The 20016-nt window shown below is 35.3% G+C and overlaps 2 protein-coding genes and 1 pseudogene across 4 annotated transcripts in view; 1 reads left to right on the forward strand and 2 right to left on the reverse strand.

Annotated features, from left to right (window-relative positions):
* RALGAPA1 (Ral GTPase activating protein catalytic subunit alpha 1) overlaps window positions 1-20016 on the reverse strand; it is a 253647-nt gene that overhangs the window by 222568 nt on the left and 11063 nt on the right. The gene's annotated exons all lie outside the window — the stretch shown is intronic.
* On the forward strand, window positions 5777-6642 carry LOC141373159 (proteasome maturation protein-like). Its single transcript, XM_073894848.1, has 2 exons — window positions 5777-6201; window positions 6419-6642. Exons 1-2 carry the CDS (start codon window positions 5867-5869, stop codon window positions 6507-6509), a joined length of 426 nt encoding a protein of 141 aa, XP_073750949.1. The 5' UTR covers window positions 5777-5866; the 3' UTR covers window positions 6510-6642.
* Window positions 11669-12099, reverse strand: LOC112822669 (small ubiquitin-related modifier 2-like; annotated as a pseudogene).

Below are 20016 nucleotides of genomic sequence, written 5' to 3' on the forward strand. Positions count from 1 at the left end.
CAAGGCACATAATGATTAAATTGCTCAAAATGGTGAGAAAAAAAATCTTAAAAGCAGCTGGAAAAAAAAGAAAACAAAATGTTGCATAGTAACTAACATAAAGATGACATCAGATTTTTCATTAGAAACAATGCAAATAAAAACAATATGTATCTTTAAAGCACTAAAAAAAAAAAACTGTCCAGCTGAATTCTGTATCCTGTAAAAATCTTTCAAAAACAGAGGCAAAATAAAGACATTTTAAACATACAAAAGCTGAAAGAATTCATCAGCAATAGACCCAAATACTACTAAAAATGATAAAGACTTTCAAGCAGAAGGAAATATCAGACAGAAATATGGATCTGAAAATAGTAACAACAGAGTAAATGCCTAAGATTTTCTTTTATTATTCTAAACTTTTCCAAAGATAACTACGCAAACAAAAATAATAATGCATTGTGTAGTTTATACCATATGTAAAGTAAAATGCACAAAAATAAAAGTATATAGGTTGGAAAGGGAAAAATGAAGTCAACTATTGTAACATTCTTACATGACAAGTTGTGTACTCACACTTGAAGGCAGACTTTAATATGTTTAAGATATATACTATAAACACTAAAACAACTACTAAAACAAAACAGAAAAAGTACTGGCAATGACCAAAATAGGAGATAATATAAAATCACAAAAAATACTTAATGGATCCAAATGAAGACAGAAAAAGAGAAACAATGATCAATAGGGATAAATAACAAAGAATAGATAACAGATTCTAATCTAGGCATATCAATAATCCCACTAAATAAAAATGATTCCCCCAAAATATCAAAGACTGTCACACTAGATAAAAAAACAAAACCCAATTATACACTGCCCACAAGAAATAAAAACTGTACACTTAAAATATATGCAGTTTACTATGTATCAGTTATGTCTCAATAAACCTATTTAAAAAATTAATCATATAGATTCAAGACAATTTCCATTCATTTTCATTCCATTATGTTTTCTGAAGTGAAGGGAGGGAGGGGAATGGAACTCCAAAAATGGAGTAAGTAATATTCTAGGAAATGCCATGATCCACAGAATATTTTCTTAATACCTAAACCTATGACCACCTGTGTCCACAGAAGCCTGCTGCACATGTGAATGTATTCTTCACAAGAAAAAAATTTAAGAATCTCTGAAAGCACTCAGAATACATTTATGAAGGAATTTAAAGCAACATAAAACCCCAAAATGACATTTTTTTAATGTTTTCACAAGTATAGTCTAGTGACTCAACACTAATCATAAGAAGTAATTTCAACTAGAAACACTGACTCCTAGAAAATAATCATTAAGACTGATTTTCATTTTTATATAATGAACCAATATTAAAGTAAATAGAAATGGCAAGCTCATTCTTGTATTTAACAATGTAGCAGGCAGGCAAGTTAACTTCTCTCCTGGTAACTGTCCTGAGTGATTTAATTCATAAAAATAAATCTAGGGACCTTTCTCCTGTTCAAAAGCTTAAGATGTTTGTTTTTATCTTTCAAATATATTTATTCATTATTCCTTCACTATAAAAAGCAGATACAAATAACAAGCATCCTGCTGGAAACCATACTAAAAACCTACTAAAATTTCAAAGCAAGCAAAATAGTTTTAAGATATGTAGTTTATCTCCTTATCAAACTGATGCTTCAAAATAACTGCAGAAAAGCTCCTGACATGTGATTATGGTTACAACTGATGGCAAGATAATAACTTCTGGAACTAAAAAGGAAAAGAGAAAACACTAAAGGAAGCATTAGTAAGTGACCTTGATCTCAAAGTAATTATTTCTAAGTCTCATTCAACTCTATAAAATAAAATACAATAAAAATTATTCTCCTGCCTTCAAGGATTCCACAATGAACACAGAGAAAATGAGACATAGTGAAGAGAATCTAACTTACACAAAGATACAATGTCTTATTTAAGAGCAAAATCAATTTCATTTTATCAAACATTATACTATTAGCTAAGCATGAGTATAAGACAAAAGCAATTATAATCACTTATGCTTACTTAATATTTTACATTTGCATAGACAACACTTTTACAGTTACTTATACATGACCTTACTCATTCTCCACAATTATGTTTTTGAAACAAGTATATTATCTCCATTTTATAAAGAAACTAAGCCTGAGAGAAGTTAGGTAACTTGCCCAGGTCGTCCTAAACTACTAAATGGCTCCAAATCAGCTCTTCTGCGTCCTCAATCAACAATATTAGAATAGCCACACTTCAGGCAGCAGGTCATAGCATAAAATAACCTCCTGACCATTTTAAATCAAACTCTTTCTGAAAGAATAGTATTTTTAAAGAATTATTTGAAAGCTACACAGAGGCTGAGGTGGATTGTTTGAAGACTGAGAACAAGTAAAGAGTGAAAGATACCAAGAATTCAGAGGATTTAGTCCACTTGCATGCATACTGCCCTAAAGTATCTCTCCTTATCTTGGCTAATCATATCCTCCTTCACTTTATTACAATACTTAAAATTTTACTCATTAAATTCATTTGTGAAAGCAATCCATTCCAATACATAATGTAAGGATTTAAACACCATTCATGTATTAGTGTAAATTGGTATAAGCTGCGGGCACCTGGGTGGCTCAGTCGGTTAAGCGACTGCCTTCGGCTCAGGTCATGATCCTGGAGTCCCAGGATCGAGTCCCACATCAGGCTCCCTGCTCAGCAGGGAATCTGCTTCTCCCTTTGACCCTCTTCCCCCTCGTGCTCTCTATCTCTCATTCTCTCTCTCTCAAATAAATAAAATCTTAAAAAAAAATTGGTATAAGCTGCTTTCCTCATAAAAGAGCAAAGAAAGAAAAGAATTCTGATATGGCTGTAAAGATGTAAAGGAAAGAAGGTAATATTTATTGAACATCCACTGTTTTCTCAGGAATGAGCGAAACACTTTTCTTTGTTTTCTTAGTTCTCCCAGAATCTTCAAAGGATAGGTCCCTATATTAACTTCATTCCCTACCTCTTCACTTAAAACTAAACTGAAAAGATTCAAGGAAACCAGGACAAAACCAAGTTGGTATAAGTGTAAGGTAAAAATTCTATGTTTTATTCTATGCCACTTCCCAAGACAGGCAAATGGCTGTGATATTAAAGTTTAGGGCTAAACAGGACATTGAGTGCTAAAGGGAAAGTATAAGAAAAATTATTGGGAGAATATTAGCAACAGTGACCAATTAAAACTTCGATGGGATCAGAAAAGGGGGTGAGCACTCCTTTTTTTTCCTCTACATTCTTCCAACTCCATTATGAACTTCTCTTCCTCTGTACCCTCCCCTTTGAATGTTGGGGTCTATCAGGAATATCTCCTCTTCCACCTTCATTAAATACTGCAAAATGAACTCTATCTATATACAAATACCTCTTAAATCCATAGGTGCCGTTTCATGGCCTCTCCTGAGGACTACCTATTCAATTACAACTTCACAGGTATCTCACATTCATCTTGACCCCCAAGTAAATCCACTTCCCTTCATCTTCTCTAGCTTCTGTATTCCCTTCCTAGGTTGGTAATACCACTTATCTCTTAAGCCTGACATTTCAGACTCATTCCCCCTCTTTTTAACTCTCTCCTCCCATCCCACCCCTTATCCCTCAACAATCATTCATTTTCTTGCCAAGTTTACCTTCCTAAATACTTCTGCAGTACATTTCTTTCTCTCTATTCCCATCCCCCCGCCATTTAGTTTTGTACTTATGGTCTCTTGCCTGAATTTTATTAGTAGTCTTCCATCTCCTATTAGTTTATCCAACTATAAACTAATAATGCAGCAGCAGAAAGAAAAATTAAGAAAACAATCCCATTTACATTGCACCAAGAATAAGAGACCTAGGAATAAATGTAACCAAAGAGATGAAAGTACTCTGAAAACTATGAAACACTGAGGAAAGAAATTAAAAATGACCCAAAGAAATGGAAAGACATTCCATGCTCATGGATTAGAAGAACAAATATTGTTAAAATGTCTATACTACTATTTAAAGCAATCTATAGATTTAATGCATTTCCTATCAGAATACCAACAGCATTTTTCACAGAATGAGAACAAACAATCCTAAAATTTGTATGGAACCACAAAAATCAAACCAAACCAAAACAAAAAACCCTGAATGGCCAAAGCAATCTTGAAAAAGAAAAATAAAACTGAAGGTATCACAATTCCAGACTTCGAGTTATATTACAAAGCTATAATGATTAAAACAGTATGATACTAGCACAGAAATAGACACATAGATCACTGGAACAGAAGAGAAAGCCCAGAAATAAACCCACAATTATATAGTCAATTAATCTTCAACAAAAAGAAAAGAATATGCAATAGGAAAAAGTCTACATACAAAAGAACGAAACTGGACCATCTTCTTACACCATACACAAAAATAAAGTCAAAATGGATTACGGATCTAAATGTGAGACCATTTTTATGGAAAAATCCTTGAAGAGAGCACAGGCAGTAATTTCTCTGACACTGGTCATAGCAACATCTTTGTAGATGGGTCTCCTGAGACAAAGGAAACAAAAGCAAAAATAAACTATTGGGACTACATCAAAATAAAAGCTTCTGCACAGGAAAGGAAACAACCAACAAAACCAAAAGACAACCTACTGAACTGGAGAAGATATTTGCAAATGACAATTTCAATAAATGGTTAGTGTACAAAATATATAAAGAACTTATACAACTCAACACCAAAAAGATACAAATAACCCAACTGAAAAATGGACAGAAGACATGAACAGACATTTCTCAAAAGACATACAGATGGCCCTCAGACACATGAAAAGATGCTCAACGTCACTCATCATCAGGAAAATGCAAATCAAAACCATCATGGGTATCACCTCACACCTATCTGAATGACTAAAATCAAAAACTTAAACAAGTGTTGGCAAGGATGCAGAGAAAAAGGAACCCTTGTGCACTGTTGGTGGGAATGCAAACTGATGCAGCAACTGGGGAAGACCATATGGAGATTCCTCAAAAAATTTAAAAAATGGAACTACCCTCTAATCCGGGAATCACACTGCTGGGTATTTACTCAAAAAATGCAAAAACACTAATTCAAAGCGATACATGCACCTCTATGTTTATGGCAGCATTATTTACAATAGTTAAACTATGGAAGAAGCCCAAGCGTCCATCAATGATGAATGGATAAAGAAGATATAGTGTGTATGTGTGTGTGTATGTATACTGGAGCCATAAAAAAGAATGAAATCTTGCCATTTCCAACAACATGGATGGATCTACAGAGTATAATGCTAAGTCAAATAAGCCAGTGAGAAAAAGACAAACACAATATGATTTCACTCGTATGTGGAATTTAAAGAAACGAAGGGAAAAAAAGAGAAACAAACTGAAAAAGATCTGAATTGTCAAAATAAAAAGTCAGCAAAGTCAAAGATAGGTTAGTTGATCATCTAATCTGAGGAATAAAATGAAAAAATAATGAAAAAAAAATGAACAGAGCCTAAGAGACTTGTGGCTCACAATCAAACATACCAATACATATACGACAGGAGACCCAGAGAAGAAGGAAAAAAAAGAATTATTTCAAGAAATAGCAGCTGAAAACTTCCTGAATTTGATTAAAAACATTTATGTGCACATTCAAGAAACTCAATAAATTCCAAGTGGAATAAACCCAAAGAGACCCATATCTAGATACTTCATAACAAAACTGTCAGTCTTGGAAAGCACCAAGAAAGAAGCAACGTTTCACTTAACAAGGAGCCTCAGTAAGAAAAAGATCTGATTTCTCATTAGAAAACGTGGTGGACGGTAACAGGGCTGAGAGGCTGTGCACACAGCAAGTGAAGATGAATGCCAGAGGACTTGGATCTCAGTTAAAGGACAGTATTCCAGTTACTGAACTTTCAGCAAGTGGACCTTTTGAAAGTCATGATCTTCTTCGAAAAGGCCTTCCTTGTGTGAAAAATGAACATTTGCCCAGTCATCCTCTTGAATTATCAGAAAAAAATTTCCAGCTCAACCAAGATAAAATGAATCTTTCCACACTAAGGAACATCCAGGGTCTATTTGCTCCACTAAAATTACAAATGGAGTTCAAGGCAGTGCAGCAGGTGCAGCGTCTTGCATTTCTTCCAAGTTCAAACCTTTCACTGGGTATCTTGAGGGGTAATGATGAGACTATTGGATTTGAAGATATTCTTTTTTTTTTTAAGATTTTATTTTTTTAATTTATTTATTCATGAGAGACAGAGGGGGGGGAGAGAGAGAGAGAGAGAGAAGCAGAGGGAGAAGCAGGCTCCCAAGGAGCAGGGAGCCCAATGCGGGACTCGATCCCAGGACCCTGGGATCATGACCTGAGCCGAAGGCAGACGCTTAACCATCTGAGCCGCCCAGGCACCCGGATTTGAAGATATTCTTAATGACCCGTCACAAAGTGAACTAATGGGAGAACCACACTTGATGGTGGAATATAAACTCGGTTTACTGTAATCTCTTGTGCTATTCATGTAAATAGAGGGGCTGCATGTTGTTTACAGTCATCTTTTTACTATAATTTGATGTACACAACATTAAAAGTACTGACACATGGAAAAAAAAAAGAAAGAAAGAAAACATGGTGGTCAGAAGGCACTGAGATGACCCCATCAAAGAGCACAAAGAAAAAGGCTGGAAATAAAAATATCTATACCTAGCGGGCACCTGGGTGGCTCAGTCGTTAAGCGTCTGCCTTTGGCTCAGGTCATGATCCCAGGGTCCTGGGATCGAGTCCCACATCGGGCTCCCTGCTCAGCGGGAAGCCTGCTTCTCCCTCTCCCACTCCCCCTGCTTGTGTCCCTGCTCTCGCTCTCTCTGTCAAATAAATAAAATCTTAAAAAAAAAAATCTATATCTAGCAAAACTTAATTAAGGAGAAATAAAAACATCCCCAGACACACAAAAACTGAGAATTCACTGCTAGCAGACCTGTCCTATAAAAAAATACTAAAGGGAGTCCATTAGGCTGAAATGAAAGGATTCTAGACTAACTCAAATCCATAGGGAAAAAAATACCTTGAAATGTAAATGAGAACATAACATTTATGGCATTCAGCTAAAGTAGTGCTAGGAGGAAAATTTACAGCTTTAAATGCCTAAATGAAAGTAAAGATCTCAAAATCAATAATCTAATGTTCCACCTTAAGAAACTAGAAAACAAAAAATAAAAGCATACTAACTCTAAAGCATGCAGAAAAGAAACAATAAAGAGTGAGGATATTTGAAATAGAGAAGAAAAAAACAACACAAAAACATCAATGAAAACACAATTGAGAAACCTTTAGTCATACTGTCCAAGATAAGAAGAGATAAGATTAACATTACTAATCTGGACTGGAAAAAAGGACATTACTACCAACCTTATAGAAATAAAAAAAATCATAAGGGAATTCTATGAACAACTGTATGCTAGCAAATTACATAACCTAGGTGAAATGGACAAATTCCTAGAAAGACATAAAATACCAAAACTGACTCAAAAAGAGAAAATATCAGTATATCTATAAGAAGTAAAAAGACTGATTTGGTAATAAGGAAAACTGATCTGAAAGAAAAGCCCAGAACCAAATGGCTTCATAGGTGAATCCTATCAACACTTCCAAAAAAGAGAGAATACTTTACAATGCACTCTATGAGGCCAATATCACCCTCATTCCCAAATAAAAGATATTACAAGAAAACTACAGACAAATATCCCTTCCTGACACAGATACAGGAATCCCCAACAAAATACTATAAAACTGAATATGGCAATATATAAAAAGTACTATACACCATGACCAAGTGGAATTTATCCCATAATGCAAGATCAGTTCAACATAGAAAAAGCAATCATTGCAATACACCGTATTAATATACAGGTCAAAAGCCACATAATTGTCTCAATAGACACAGAAAAAGTGCTTGACAAAATACAACATCTTTTCATGATAAAAACACTCAAAAAGTTAGGAATCGAAAGTAATTTCCTCAATCTGATAAAGGGCATCTATGATAAAATCCAAAGCTAACTTCATACTGACTGGTAAAAGACTGAAAACTTTACCTCTAAAAACATAAACGAAACAAGGATGTCCCCTTTTGCTACTGTTACTCAACACTGTACTGGAAGGAGTAAAGAAATTAGGTATAAAAAATAAATAAAAGTCATACAAATTGTAAAAAAGAAGCATTACATCTCTATTCACAAATGACATGATTTTACATATAAAAAAAAATCCTAAGGAATCCACACAGACAAAAATCTTTAAGAGCCAAAAAAACAAGTTCATCTAGGTTTCAGAATACAAAATCAACTGTATTTCTATCCACTAGCAATGAATAATCAACAAGTGAAAATAAGAAAACAATTCTATTTACAACAGCACGAAAAGAGTAAGATATCTGGGAATGAAAGAAATGAAAATTTGTATACTAAAAACTATGAAATACCACTAAGAGAGACTAAAGACTTAAACTGAAAGATATTCCTTGTCACAGACAAGAAGCAGTAAAATTATTGTAAAAATACTCTCTCTGGGTGGCTCAGTCGGTTAAGCGGCTGCCTTTGGCTCAGGTCATGATCCCAGGGTCCTGGGATCAAGCCCCACATCGGGCTCCCTGCTCAGGGGAGAGCCTGCTTCTCCCTCTCCCTCTGCCTGCTGCTCCGCTTACTTGTACGCTTTCTGTGTTAAATAAAATTCTTTAAAAAAAAAAAAAGAAAACAGACCAATTGGACTTCATAAAAATTAAATTAAAAAAAAATACTCTCTCAAATACATCTAACTTTTCCCCTAAGGTGACTTGCCTACTTTGTGAGATGCCTGGGAGTTGCCATCTGCCTGCCACCCTTTAAAACTGAAAGAGCAGACTAATATGAAGGTAGTGAGACTGAAGAAACACTTGTTTCCCATAGATAGTAAACTGGATTAGCCCCCAAGGGAAAAACAAAAACAAAGAAACCACAATGGTTAATTGTGGATAATAACAAGCATGACAAGCATGTGGGGAAATTTCATTCTATTTTACATTGGTGGTGGAATATAAATGATGCAGCTGCTTTGGAAATGGTTTGGCAGTCTCTCAAAAAGTTAAATATAGAATTACTGTATGACCTGGCAGCTCAACTCCTGGAACTGTATATACCCCAAAACTGAAAACACAAGCACACAAATGTTTGTACATCATTATTCTTAATGATCAAAAAGTGGAAACCCAATGTCCCCAACAGATGAATGGAAAAACAAAATGTGGTATATCCATACAACTGAGTATTATTCAGCCATAAAAAGGAATGAAATACTATTAAATGCTAAAACCTTGAAAACATTATGTTAAGTAAAAAAAACAAACACAAAAGACCACATATTTTATGATTCCATTTATATGAAACATCTAGAATAGTCAAATTCATAGAGATGGAAAGTGGATTAATGGTTGCCAGGGGCAGAGAGTAAGGGGAAATGGGGAGAGAATGCTAAAGGATGAATATTTGTTTCTTATTTTGCCAATCTATTTCTTTTAGTTTAGTCTAATATTCAACCCCTGACATCCAATTTGTGAGATCTGCCTAACCTCAACTGGCTAACTGAATCTGAGAGCTAGAACTTCTAGGCTAGCCTGGAAAAGAATTAATCTGAAAAAGAGAAGAGGAATCAGACTGGGGAAAAAACTTTTTTCTAAGTCTAGAAACTACAAACTATTGTATCACCAACTACTGATGTTTACTGTGAACGAATGCATTACTTTCACTTTTACAGGGTCAAACGCTATTAGTATACCACTATTATTATAAAATAATGTCTTTTTTTTGAGTGGTCACACAATAGAAGAATCAAACTACATTGCTACTCCTATTCTGGATCCAGTTCTACACCTCTAAAATAGAAAATAATTTCTCAATTCATCCCCCTACACTCAAAGGCATTCTTATGGATACTGAAAATAAACATATGCACATTTGGAAAATGTATTACAATGAATAAACATATGCACATTTGGAAAATGTATTACAATGAATACAATGAATAAAGAAAAGTAAATACTACTACAAATTCCTACAATCTTTCTCTTTTATACTATTTCATATTTAACATTTTACTGACCATCAACTCCTTTACTCCTTTGTCGTTGCCTAAAATCTAGCAAAGCACTATATATTTAATCAAATGATTGCTCAGACCCAACATTTTCAAGAGTTTTAAAGAAATAAAGTCATCGAACAGATGCATATTTTCCTTAAAGACATTTTACAATAAATGGCATGTTTATAAGCAGCAGTTATAACAACCAACTTGCCTCTAGAAGGCTCTAAAGACAATTGATAGAAAAGGAAAGGTGATTGGGAATTTTGAATCTACTGATTTAAAAGGATTCAGACAAAGATGACAAATTTTTGGTAACACAAATGTACCTTTTACTAGCTATTTTACTTCAGTTTTGAGTGGGAAGGGAAAGAGTAATTTTGCTAGGTGACACAATTTAAGGATTTCCTTGTGTTTATTTGACATAAAATACCAACAATGAATTTTATTTCCTTTCATTCAATTCTTGTTTTCCCAAGATGTAACTTTTAAATAATTTTCTAATTTATCCCTTTTTAGTAGGTTAGAGACTGAGAATAAAGTACAGAATCTATGGGCACCTGGGTGGCTCAGTCGTTAAGCTTCTGCCTTTGGCTCAGGTCATGATCCCAGGGTCGTGGGATCAAGTCCCGCATTGGGCTCCTTGCTCAGCTGGGAGCCTGCTTCTCCCTCTGCCTGCCCTCCCGCTGCTTATGCACGAGCACTCTCTCTCTTTGGCCAATAAATAAATAAAATCTTTTTAAACAACAAGATGCTTGTGCTCACTTCGGCAGCACATATATTAAACAACAAGATGCTTGACTTGAAGAGAAAACTATCTGGGATTAATTTCTTTTAGAGTAATTTATCCCTACTTAAAGACAGATTGCCCTACATGTAACAGCTTCATACAAAAAAGTTATAAAATTCTCCTTGATAAATGATAAATAAAAAAAAAATTAAAATTCTCCAACTGAACAAGGTATGTAAGGATTTTTATGTTGTTCTTTTTTTGTTAAATGCTGAGAACAAAATAACTTACTGGAATATAAAGAGCTGAATGAGCATGCCACTAATGGAGAAAGGAGGTATTTTCACAGAACCAGTCTACTTCCCCATTCCATCTCCATTTGATGTCAATCAAAACATACCATCGGCCATTTAGCTAAAAAAAAAAAAAAAAAAATACAGGGGCACCTGGGTGGCTCAGTTGGTTAGGCAACTGCCTTCAGCTCAGGTCATGATCCTGGAGTCCCAGGATCGAGTCCTGCATCGGGCTCCCTGCTCAGCAAGGAGTCTGCTTCTCCCTCTGACCCTCCTCCCTCTCATACTCTCTATCATTCTCTCTCCCTCTCTAATAAATATATAAAAATCTTAAAAAAAAATACAGTATGCTTGTGCACATACAGAGTTACTTTATATACAATTAAGTAATGGGGAAGGGGAAAATGAAAGAATCGAGCAAACAATACCGTAGTAGTCAAGATGTGGTGGAATCAATTTGCAGTTTTCTCATTGAGACTGTCTTGGTCTGGAGGAAGAGAGTTCTAGAGTAGAGTAGCAAGTCCTCTTTTTAGTAGACTCCTCCTGTCTGCTGCTGGAACACAACAACTGTATCTTCATCCTCCATTTCCAACTGTGCAGATGTGTCTGTTTCATTGATTGGCTGCCCATCAAATCAGAATCTGATCTGCCTCACTGACAAACCCTGCCTTTCACAATAGGCTTTCCATTAGTTTACTAAGTGGTGTATACCTCTTCATCTTAAACTGTACCACAAAACCATTCTGCCCCATCACCTTCAAATTAATAATGACCATTATTCTCAGCCTTGTCTCCTGCCTGGGGCTTTTCATCAGCAATGGAGAGCATCGGAGTCTCCTCAGCTGCCACTTCACAAAGAAGGTACCAGGTCCTCACTGAACCAGCACACAAGGAGCACCAGGAGCAGAAGGAGGCAGCCACAGCAGTGGAGAAGGGAGAGGGCAGGCCAAGAGGGTCCATTTTAATATGTCTTGACAACATATGTCACAATCTTTTCCAAGTTTCATATTTAATAGCCCATAAGTTAAGGAACGAATTCTCTTAAACTTGTTGCATATGTTTCATAGTTTGGTGTTTTTTAACTCTGCTAATGATGGGTTTTACTATTATAACTATAAAATGTTTCATACAGGCAAATTTATCAAGCATTTCTGTGATGATTTCTCACTCTGGTGTAAGTTTTGAGAGTGGTCTTCCCTATCCCAATACATAAAATATATTTCCTTATTTCTTTCCCATTTTATCCTGAAGATTTAGAACTATTTTGAATTTATTTTGTAATAAAACATCTATACACCACTTTTTATGCAGATGAACATTCTTTCTCCATCTTTATCTAAACCATCATTTAATGAGGTGGTCACATGAGCTCCTTCTGTAGGAAACAGAAGTAAGTCCTCCTTTTAAAAATTAACATCCTTTTTTAATGTTAACTGTCCTTGACTATAAAAAAGACATGCAAGTCTTTCTTAAATAAAAAGAGCCTAAATAAACAAATGGAGGTTCCCTGGAATAGGAAGAACAGATACCCTACCAATATCAACCTCCCCTAAATTAAACCTACAGATCCAAGTCCATCCAATAAAAGATCGTAACAAATATTATTTACGGATTTAACAAGCTGATTCCCAAATTCATATGGAAGAGCAAAAGGCCAAGACATTAAGAAATCTGTATTAGTCTCCTGTGGCTGCTATGACAAATTAGGGCCACAAACTTGATGTTTTGTGCTGTATTTACTCACCTTCTCTAGCTACAGATCAGTGTATTCTGTTAAATGGGGGTGGGGAAACACACCTTAAAGCTAACATATTGTTGGGCTATCAGCCATAAGTTTTCCAAAAATTAGATGTATATAAGAGTCATGAAGATTTCTTTCAATAATGAGGGGAGATTATCTGATAATTTCTGCCATAATGCCATAAACCTTTTTCAGTTAATGTTCTGGTTTTTTGGTTTTTCTTTTTTACATAGTACAGACTTTAGGTTCTGAACCCATTTTTCTGCACAAGTACTAAAGACAACCCAAGGTCTCTTTCTGATCAGGACACTGACTTTAAATGTTTTTTCCCACCATGGTCAATTAAAAGGAAATTGCCACAAAAAAGCAACTTTGTTCTCCTCATACCTAACATATTCACTTTTTTTTTAGCTTAATCAGAAATTTTATTTTTTTTAAAGACTTTATTTATTTGAGACAGAGAGAATGAGAGAGAGAGAGAGAGCACATGAGAGGGGGGAGGGTTCGAGGGAGAAGCAGACTCTCTGTGCAGCAGGGAGCTCAATGCGGGACTCGATCCAGGGACTCCAGGATCATGACCTGAGCCGAAGGCAGTCGCTTAACCAGCTGAGCCACCCAGGCGCCCCTATTTTATTTTATTTTAAACATATTCATTCTTGAACTACATAATATTTACTGAGCACCTCTTATATGCCAGGCACTATGCTGAGTCTAGGAACATGAAGAAGAAAAGACACACCTCTGCCCTCAGAAAGGTAGTTATGATACAGTCATGCAAATAAATACATTGTAATAAGATAACCAAATTACTAAGAGTAAATAGCACAGTGTAGGAAAAACTCCTATGACCTTCTGATAGGGAAAGCTGCACCAAAGCTATATACAGATTTTGCCCTGAGCCTTGAAGGAAGAGCAGAAGCTTCAGGTCTAAGAGTGACATGAAGATAACATGGTACAGTGAATACCATTAGCAAAGGTACAGGCATCACAGAAAGTGACTTCTGGTTCAATACTGCTAACATGTAAAGTACCAGAGAGGGATAACAAGAAATTAAAGAAGACAATGCAGCAAAGATACATTTATGTGGGACACCCTTACATCCATTTATCTTTGTCTACCATGTTGTCAAAGATGAAAGTTTCATGTTTTAGTAACTTGAAGGATGATGATGCCATTGACAGAAATACAAAAAAAGAAAAAAGGAAAAGATCATTTAGATTGTATAGATATTTGAAATTAGAAACAGATTTAACAAACATACTTATCCCTATTTCCTATTTTCCTCAAGGTCTATTTCTACCACATGGATCCTTCTAGAAGAAAAGATGTTAGCTAATATATGAACACACACACACACACGTATACACATAAGCCATGACTGAATTTAGAAACAAGAAAAAAATGGTTTTTTAGAAAAAGTATGCTTTCCAAAACACTTAAAACTTAACCCAACATAGCTCTTTTCACTTTAACTGTCAGGAAATCTAAGAACCAAATTCAATGCCTTAGAGCTTTAATCAGTTCATCCCTAGAACTTGATAATGTTTCCTTTCTTTAAGTACAGCTATTCAGTTGTCTGTTTTACCACTGATTGTTCTATTGCACATACTGCACATTTTATGCAGTCCTATAAGCATTATATAAAGTCATTCAGATGCAATAAAATCCTTAATAAAAATGAAATGTTAACGCAGAGGTGGCTTACGTGTATTTGAAACAGCTTCTTTTAGTAATTACTAAATTAATCCGTAACGCTTATATAAATAATCTGTTTGGTATATCACTTCTTCATAAATACACAAAGGTATCAATTAGGTCAAATTAATTTTTCAAATCAGTAAGACTCAAATTAAAGAATATAAAAAAGTCTAATATCATGTATATAGAATTACAATTTTGCATATCAAGTCTTTAAAAATATAAAAATAAGAAAAATTTTTCAAATCAGTAAGACTCAAAGAATATAAAAAAGTCTAATATCATGTATATAGAATTACCAATTTTGCATATCAAATCTTTAAAAATATATTCAAGGTATAAAATCAATTTATTTTTATAAGCAGTTTACAATTCACAATGACTCCTACACATTTTCAGATTTTCATTCATATCAGTCCAAACTTAATCTATACCATTTTTAAGTTATTTATTTAATGAAGATATAATATTTGTTTCTCTCCTTATACATTACCATTTATACCTACTGAAAATTCCTTATTTTTCTGACTTAGGATATTTTAATCTAATTTTCCTTGTGAAACATTAACACATTCAGATTAGAAAAAAACAATCACGTATTTTTCAGTGATCAAATGATAACCAATTTCTTCTCTAAATATAAAAAAGTAAAATATGGGGAGCAAGTTGCTTTGTATGAAGACAATTTTCAGTCTCATTTGTTTCAGAGAACCTCTTACTATCAGTAGCTGGTGTACAATGTCTTGAAAACTTATGTTTTATGAACAGACATTTCTGCAAAGAAGACATCCAAATGGCCAAACACATGGAAAAGTACTCAACATCATATGGCATCAGGGAAATACTAATCAAAACCACAATGAGATACCACCTCACACCAGTCAGAATGGCTAAAATTAACAAGTCAGGAAACGACAGATGTTGGCGAGGATGTGACGAAAGGGGAACCCTCCTACACTGTTGGTGGGAATGCAAGCTGGTGCAGCCACTCTGGAAAACAGTATGGAGATTCCTCAAAAAGTTGAAAATAGAGCTACCCTATGACCCAGCAATTGCACTACTGGGTATTTACCCCATAGATACAAATGTAGTGATCCGAAGGGACACGTGCACCTCAGTATTTATAGCAGCAATGTCAACAATAGCCAAACTATGGAAAGAGCCCAGATGTCCATTGAGAGATGAATGGATAAAGAAGATGTGGTACACACACACACACATACACACACACACACACACACACACACACACAATGGAATATTATGCAGCCATCAGAAAATGAAATCTTGCCATTTACTACGACGTGGCTGGAACTAGAGGGTATTATGCTAAGTGAAATAAATCAATCAGCGAAAGACAATTATCATATGATCTCACTGATATGTGGAATTTGAGAAACAAGGCATCACAGAGGAAAAGAGGAAAAAATGAAACAAGACAAAACCAGAGAGGGAGACAAGTCATAAGAAACTCTTAATCTCAGGAAACAAACTGAGGGTTGCTGGAGTGTAGGAGGCTGGGAGGGATGGGGTGGCTGGGTGATGGACACTGGGGAGGGTATATATTGTGGGGAGCGCTGTGTATTGTGTAAGACTGATGAATCACCGAAACAAATAATACATTATATGTTAATAAAAAAAAGTTTATCAAAATTTTAAAAATGAGACAAAAAAAGAAAACTTATATTTTAGGGTCTTTTGTGGGGTTTTTGTTTGTTTCAAGCAGGTATGGACATCAGGTAAGGAAAGTCATTCCTGACAGATGACACAAACAAGTGTTTGGGACTGCTCCAGCTTACTGACTTAAGAGCCTTCAGGCCATGGTGAGAAGAGAATCAGAGAGCCAGCAGAATCCATAAACTGAGAATATCGACTAACAACAGTCCAAGGAAACCAGGATAATTAGAATTCACAGGACAAAGCACCAAAGAAGAAAGAGATGCACACAGTCAGAACTCAGGATACTGAGGAAGGTCCCCTTCCAGTATGATCATAACATACTTACAAGGAAACTTCCCAAGACAGGATAAAGAACTATGTGAAAGAATTTGAGAGAACAGTACCGATCACAAAAGACTGAGAATAGCACCTGTTTCCAAGAGCTGAACTACAGAAAAACTCATAATCTGCAGGGCATTCACCGGGTGGAATACTCAGGAAGATGTTGCCTCATAATAGGTAATAATTAGCTCCAGACAGATCCACTCAACAAACCATAAAAGGGAGACCTGAAATGCTCAAACTGCTTTCAAATAATTTAACTGCATCCCTGAATAAAGCTCAAGAATTTAAAGGAATACAAAAATGTCCAGGAGCTAAGATCAAATTCACAGTATCAGATATGCGAAGATTAGTTGGCATGAAGGAGAAAACAACTCAGGATAAAGAAAATGATCAACTGATTAAAACTGACCCAGAACTGACAAGGAAGTTAGAATAAGCACAGAAGTATATTAAATTACTTTAACTGTATTCCATGTGTTCAAGATGTTAAAAAGACATAGAGATGATATAATTTTACACCCAAAATGAACTAAATAAAAACTACATCTGAGATGAAAAATAAACTAGATAAAATCGATGCAGATTGCATGAGCAGAATACTAGTGAACTTGAAGATAGCAACAGAAACTATCCAAGATAAAACAGAAAAAAGAATCCCCCTAAATAGAAAAGAATGTCAGTTATTTTCAAGCTATGAGCCCTTCCAATATACTAATAATACTTTCCCAATATACCAATCTAATATGAATACTTCCTCATATATTAATAAATGAAATTCCAAAAAAGGGGAGAAAGAAGTGGGGAAAAAAATGACCAAACTTAATGAAAATGTAAACCCAATCTAAGAAGCTCAATGAACCCCCAAAGCCAAAAAATACTAAGAAAACTATACCATGGCACAACTGCTCAAAACCAGTGATGAAAAGAAAATCTTAAAAGCTGCCAGAAATTTTTTTTAAATGTTATTTATGTACAGAGTAAAAATGATAGCAGACTTATCAAAATAATGCAAGCAAGGAGCACCTGGCTGGCTCAGTCAGTGGAGCATAGAACTCTTGATCTCGGGGTTGTCAGTCTGAGCCCCATGTTGCATGTAGAGGTTACTTAAAAAAATCTTTTAAGAAAGAAAGAGAGAGGGAGAGAGAAAGGAAGGAAGGAAAGAAAGAAAGAAGACAGTGGAGTAAAATCTTTAAAGGACAAAGGAAAAGGCTATCAACCTAGAATTCTAAACAGTCAAATATCTTTCCAAAAAGAAGGCAAAATAACTTTTCAAACAAACAAAAGTGTAAGGAATTCATCACCTGCAGACTATTATCACAAAGGAACATTAAAGGAGTCCTTCAGGCAGAACCAAAATAATACTGGATGGATGGAAATAACTATCTCTGCAAAGAAATGAGGAGCAGTGGGAAATGATACTACATGGGTAAATGCATGCTTTCTTCTCATTTAAAAGTCCTTAAAAAAATAACTGCTTAAACAAAATAATATGGTATGGGGTTTACAACATGTATAAGTATGTATGACCAAAAGAGTATAAAGGCTGAGGGGAGAAATGGAAGTAGATGGTTATAAAGTTGTTATACAATATGACAAGCGATACAGTCGTATATTACTTAATAGTAGACTCTGGTAAAGAAGTATATTATAAGTCTTCAAGCAATCACACTAAAATAATAAAGAGATGCTAATAAACCAACAAAGGAGATTTCTAAAAGACTCATAAATTTATTCAACTAATACAAGGAAAGCAAAAAAGAGAGAAGAGAGAACTAAAAACAGGGCAAATAGAAAACAAACAGCAAGACAACAGGTTCAAACTTAACTAAATCAATAATGGCATTAAATGTACATTATCCACATATGAATGACTACTTATTGGTCTGAATCTGAACAAAACAATTACAAGTAAGGAGACTGAGTCAGTATAAAAGCCTCCCAAGGAGAAAAGTCCAGAACCAGATGGCTTCACTGGTGAATTCTACCAAACATTTAAAGAAAAAATAGGGTGCCTGGGTGGCTCAGTTGGTTAAGCAACTGCCTTCGGCTCAGGTCATGATCCTGGAGTCCTGGGATCAAGTCCCACATCGGGCTCCCAGCTCAGCGGGGAGCCTGCTTCTCCCTCTGACCCTCTCCCTTCTCATGCTTTCTCTCTCTCTCTCTCTCTCTCTCAAATAAATAAAAAATATTAAAAAAAATAAAAAATAATTACCAACCCTTCTCCAACTCTTCTATATGAGAGAAGAAGAGGGAATACTTCTGAACTCACCTTATAAGGCCAGCGTTACCCTGACATTTAAAAAAAAAGAAAAAAAGAAAAGAGGAAAAAAAGAAAGTGAAAGAAAAAGAGAGAAAGAAAGAGAGAGAGGTGGTGCCTGGGTGGCTCAGTCGTTAAGCATCTGCCTTTGGCTCAGGTCATGATCCCATGGTCCTGGGATCGAGCCCCGCATCGGGCTCCCTGCTCCACAGGAAGCCTGCTTCTCCCTCTCCCACTCCCCCTGCTTATGTTCCCTCTCTTGCTTTGTCTCTCTCTGTCAGATAAATAAAAATCTTTAAAAAAAAAAAAGACAGAGAGAGAGAAAGAAAGAAAACTATAGAATAATATCCCTGAAGAACATAGATGCAAAAATCCTCAACAAAAGAGCAGCAAACCCAAACTCAACAATGAGTTAAAAGGATCATAGCCATGATTAAGTGGGATTTATTTCAAGCATGCAAAGATGGTTCAGCTTCCAAAAATCAATGTGATTCACCACATTAACAAAATGAAGGATAAAAATCACATGATCATCTCAATAGATGTAGAAAAAGCATTTGACAAAACTCAACATCCACTCGTAATAAAAACTCCCTACAAACTGGGTATATAGGACATGCACCTCCACATAATAAAGGCCATATATAACAAGCCCACAGCTGACACCATACTCAATGGTAAAAAGTTGAAATATTTTCCTCAAAGATCAGGAACAAGATGCCCACTCTTGCTACTTTTATTCAACATTGTATTAGAAGTCCTAGCCAGAGCAATTAGGCAGGAAGAAGTTAAAGGCATCCAAATTTGAAAGGAAGATGTAAAACTGTCTCTATTTGCAGATGACATATTCTTATACACAGAAAACTCTTAATGACTCCACCAAAAAACTGTTAAAACTAATAAATTCAGTAAAGTTGCAAGATACAAAATCAGTACACAAAATTCAGTTGCATTTCTATATACTAACAATGAGCCATGAGAAAGAGAAATTAAGAAAACAAACCTAGGGGCGCCTGGCTAGCTCAATCAGTAAAGCATGCAAGTCTTGATCTGAGGGTTGTGAGTTCAAGCCCCATGTTGGGTGTAGAGCTTACTTGAAAAAAAATTTTTTTTTACAATTCCATCAAAAGAAAAACACTGAGGAACAAATTTAAGTAAGGAGGTAAAAGATCCATAC

The sequence above is a fragment of the Callorhinus ursinus genome, unplaced genomic scaffold, assembly GCF_003265705.2.
Source record: "Callorhinus ursinus isolate GAN/ISIS: 27379988/994484 unplaced genomic scaffold, GSC_fseal_2.0 scaffold8, whole genome shotgun sequence".
Taxonomy (NCBI): Eukaryota; Metazoa; Chordata; class Mammalia; order Carnivora; family Otariidae; genus Callorhinus; species Callorhinus ursinus.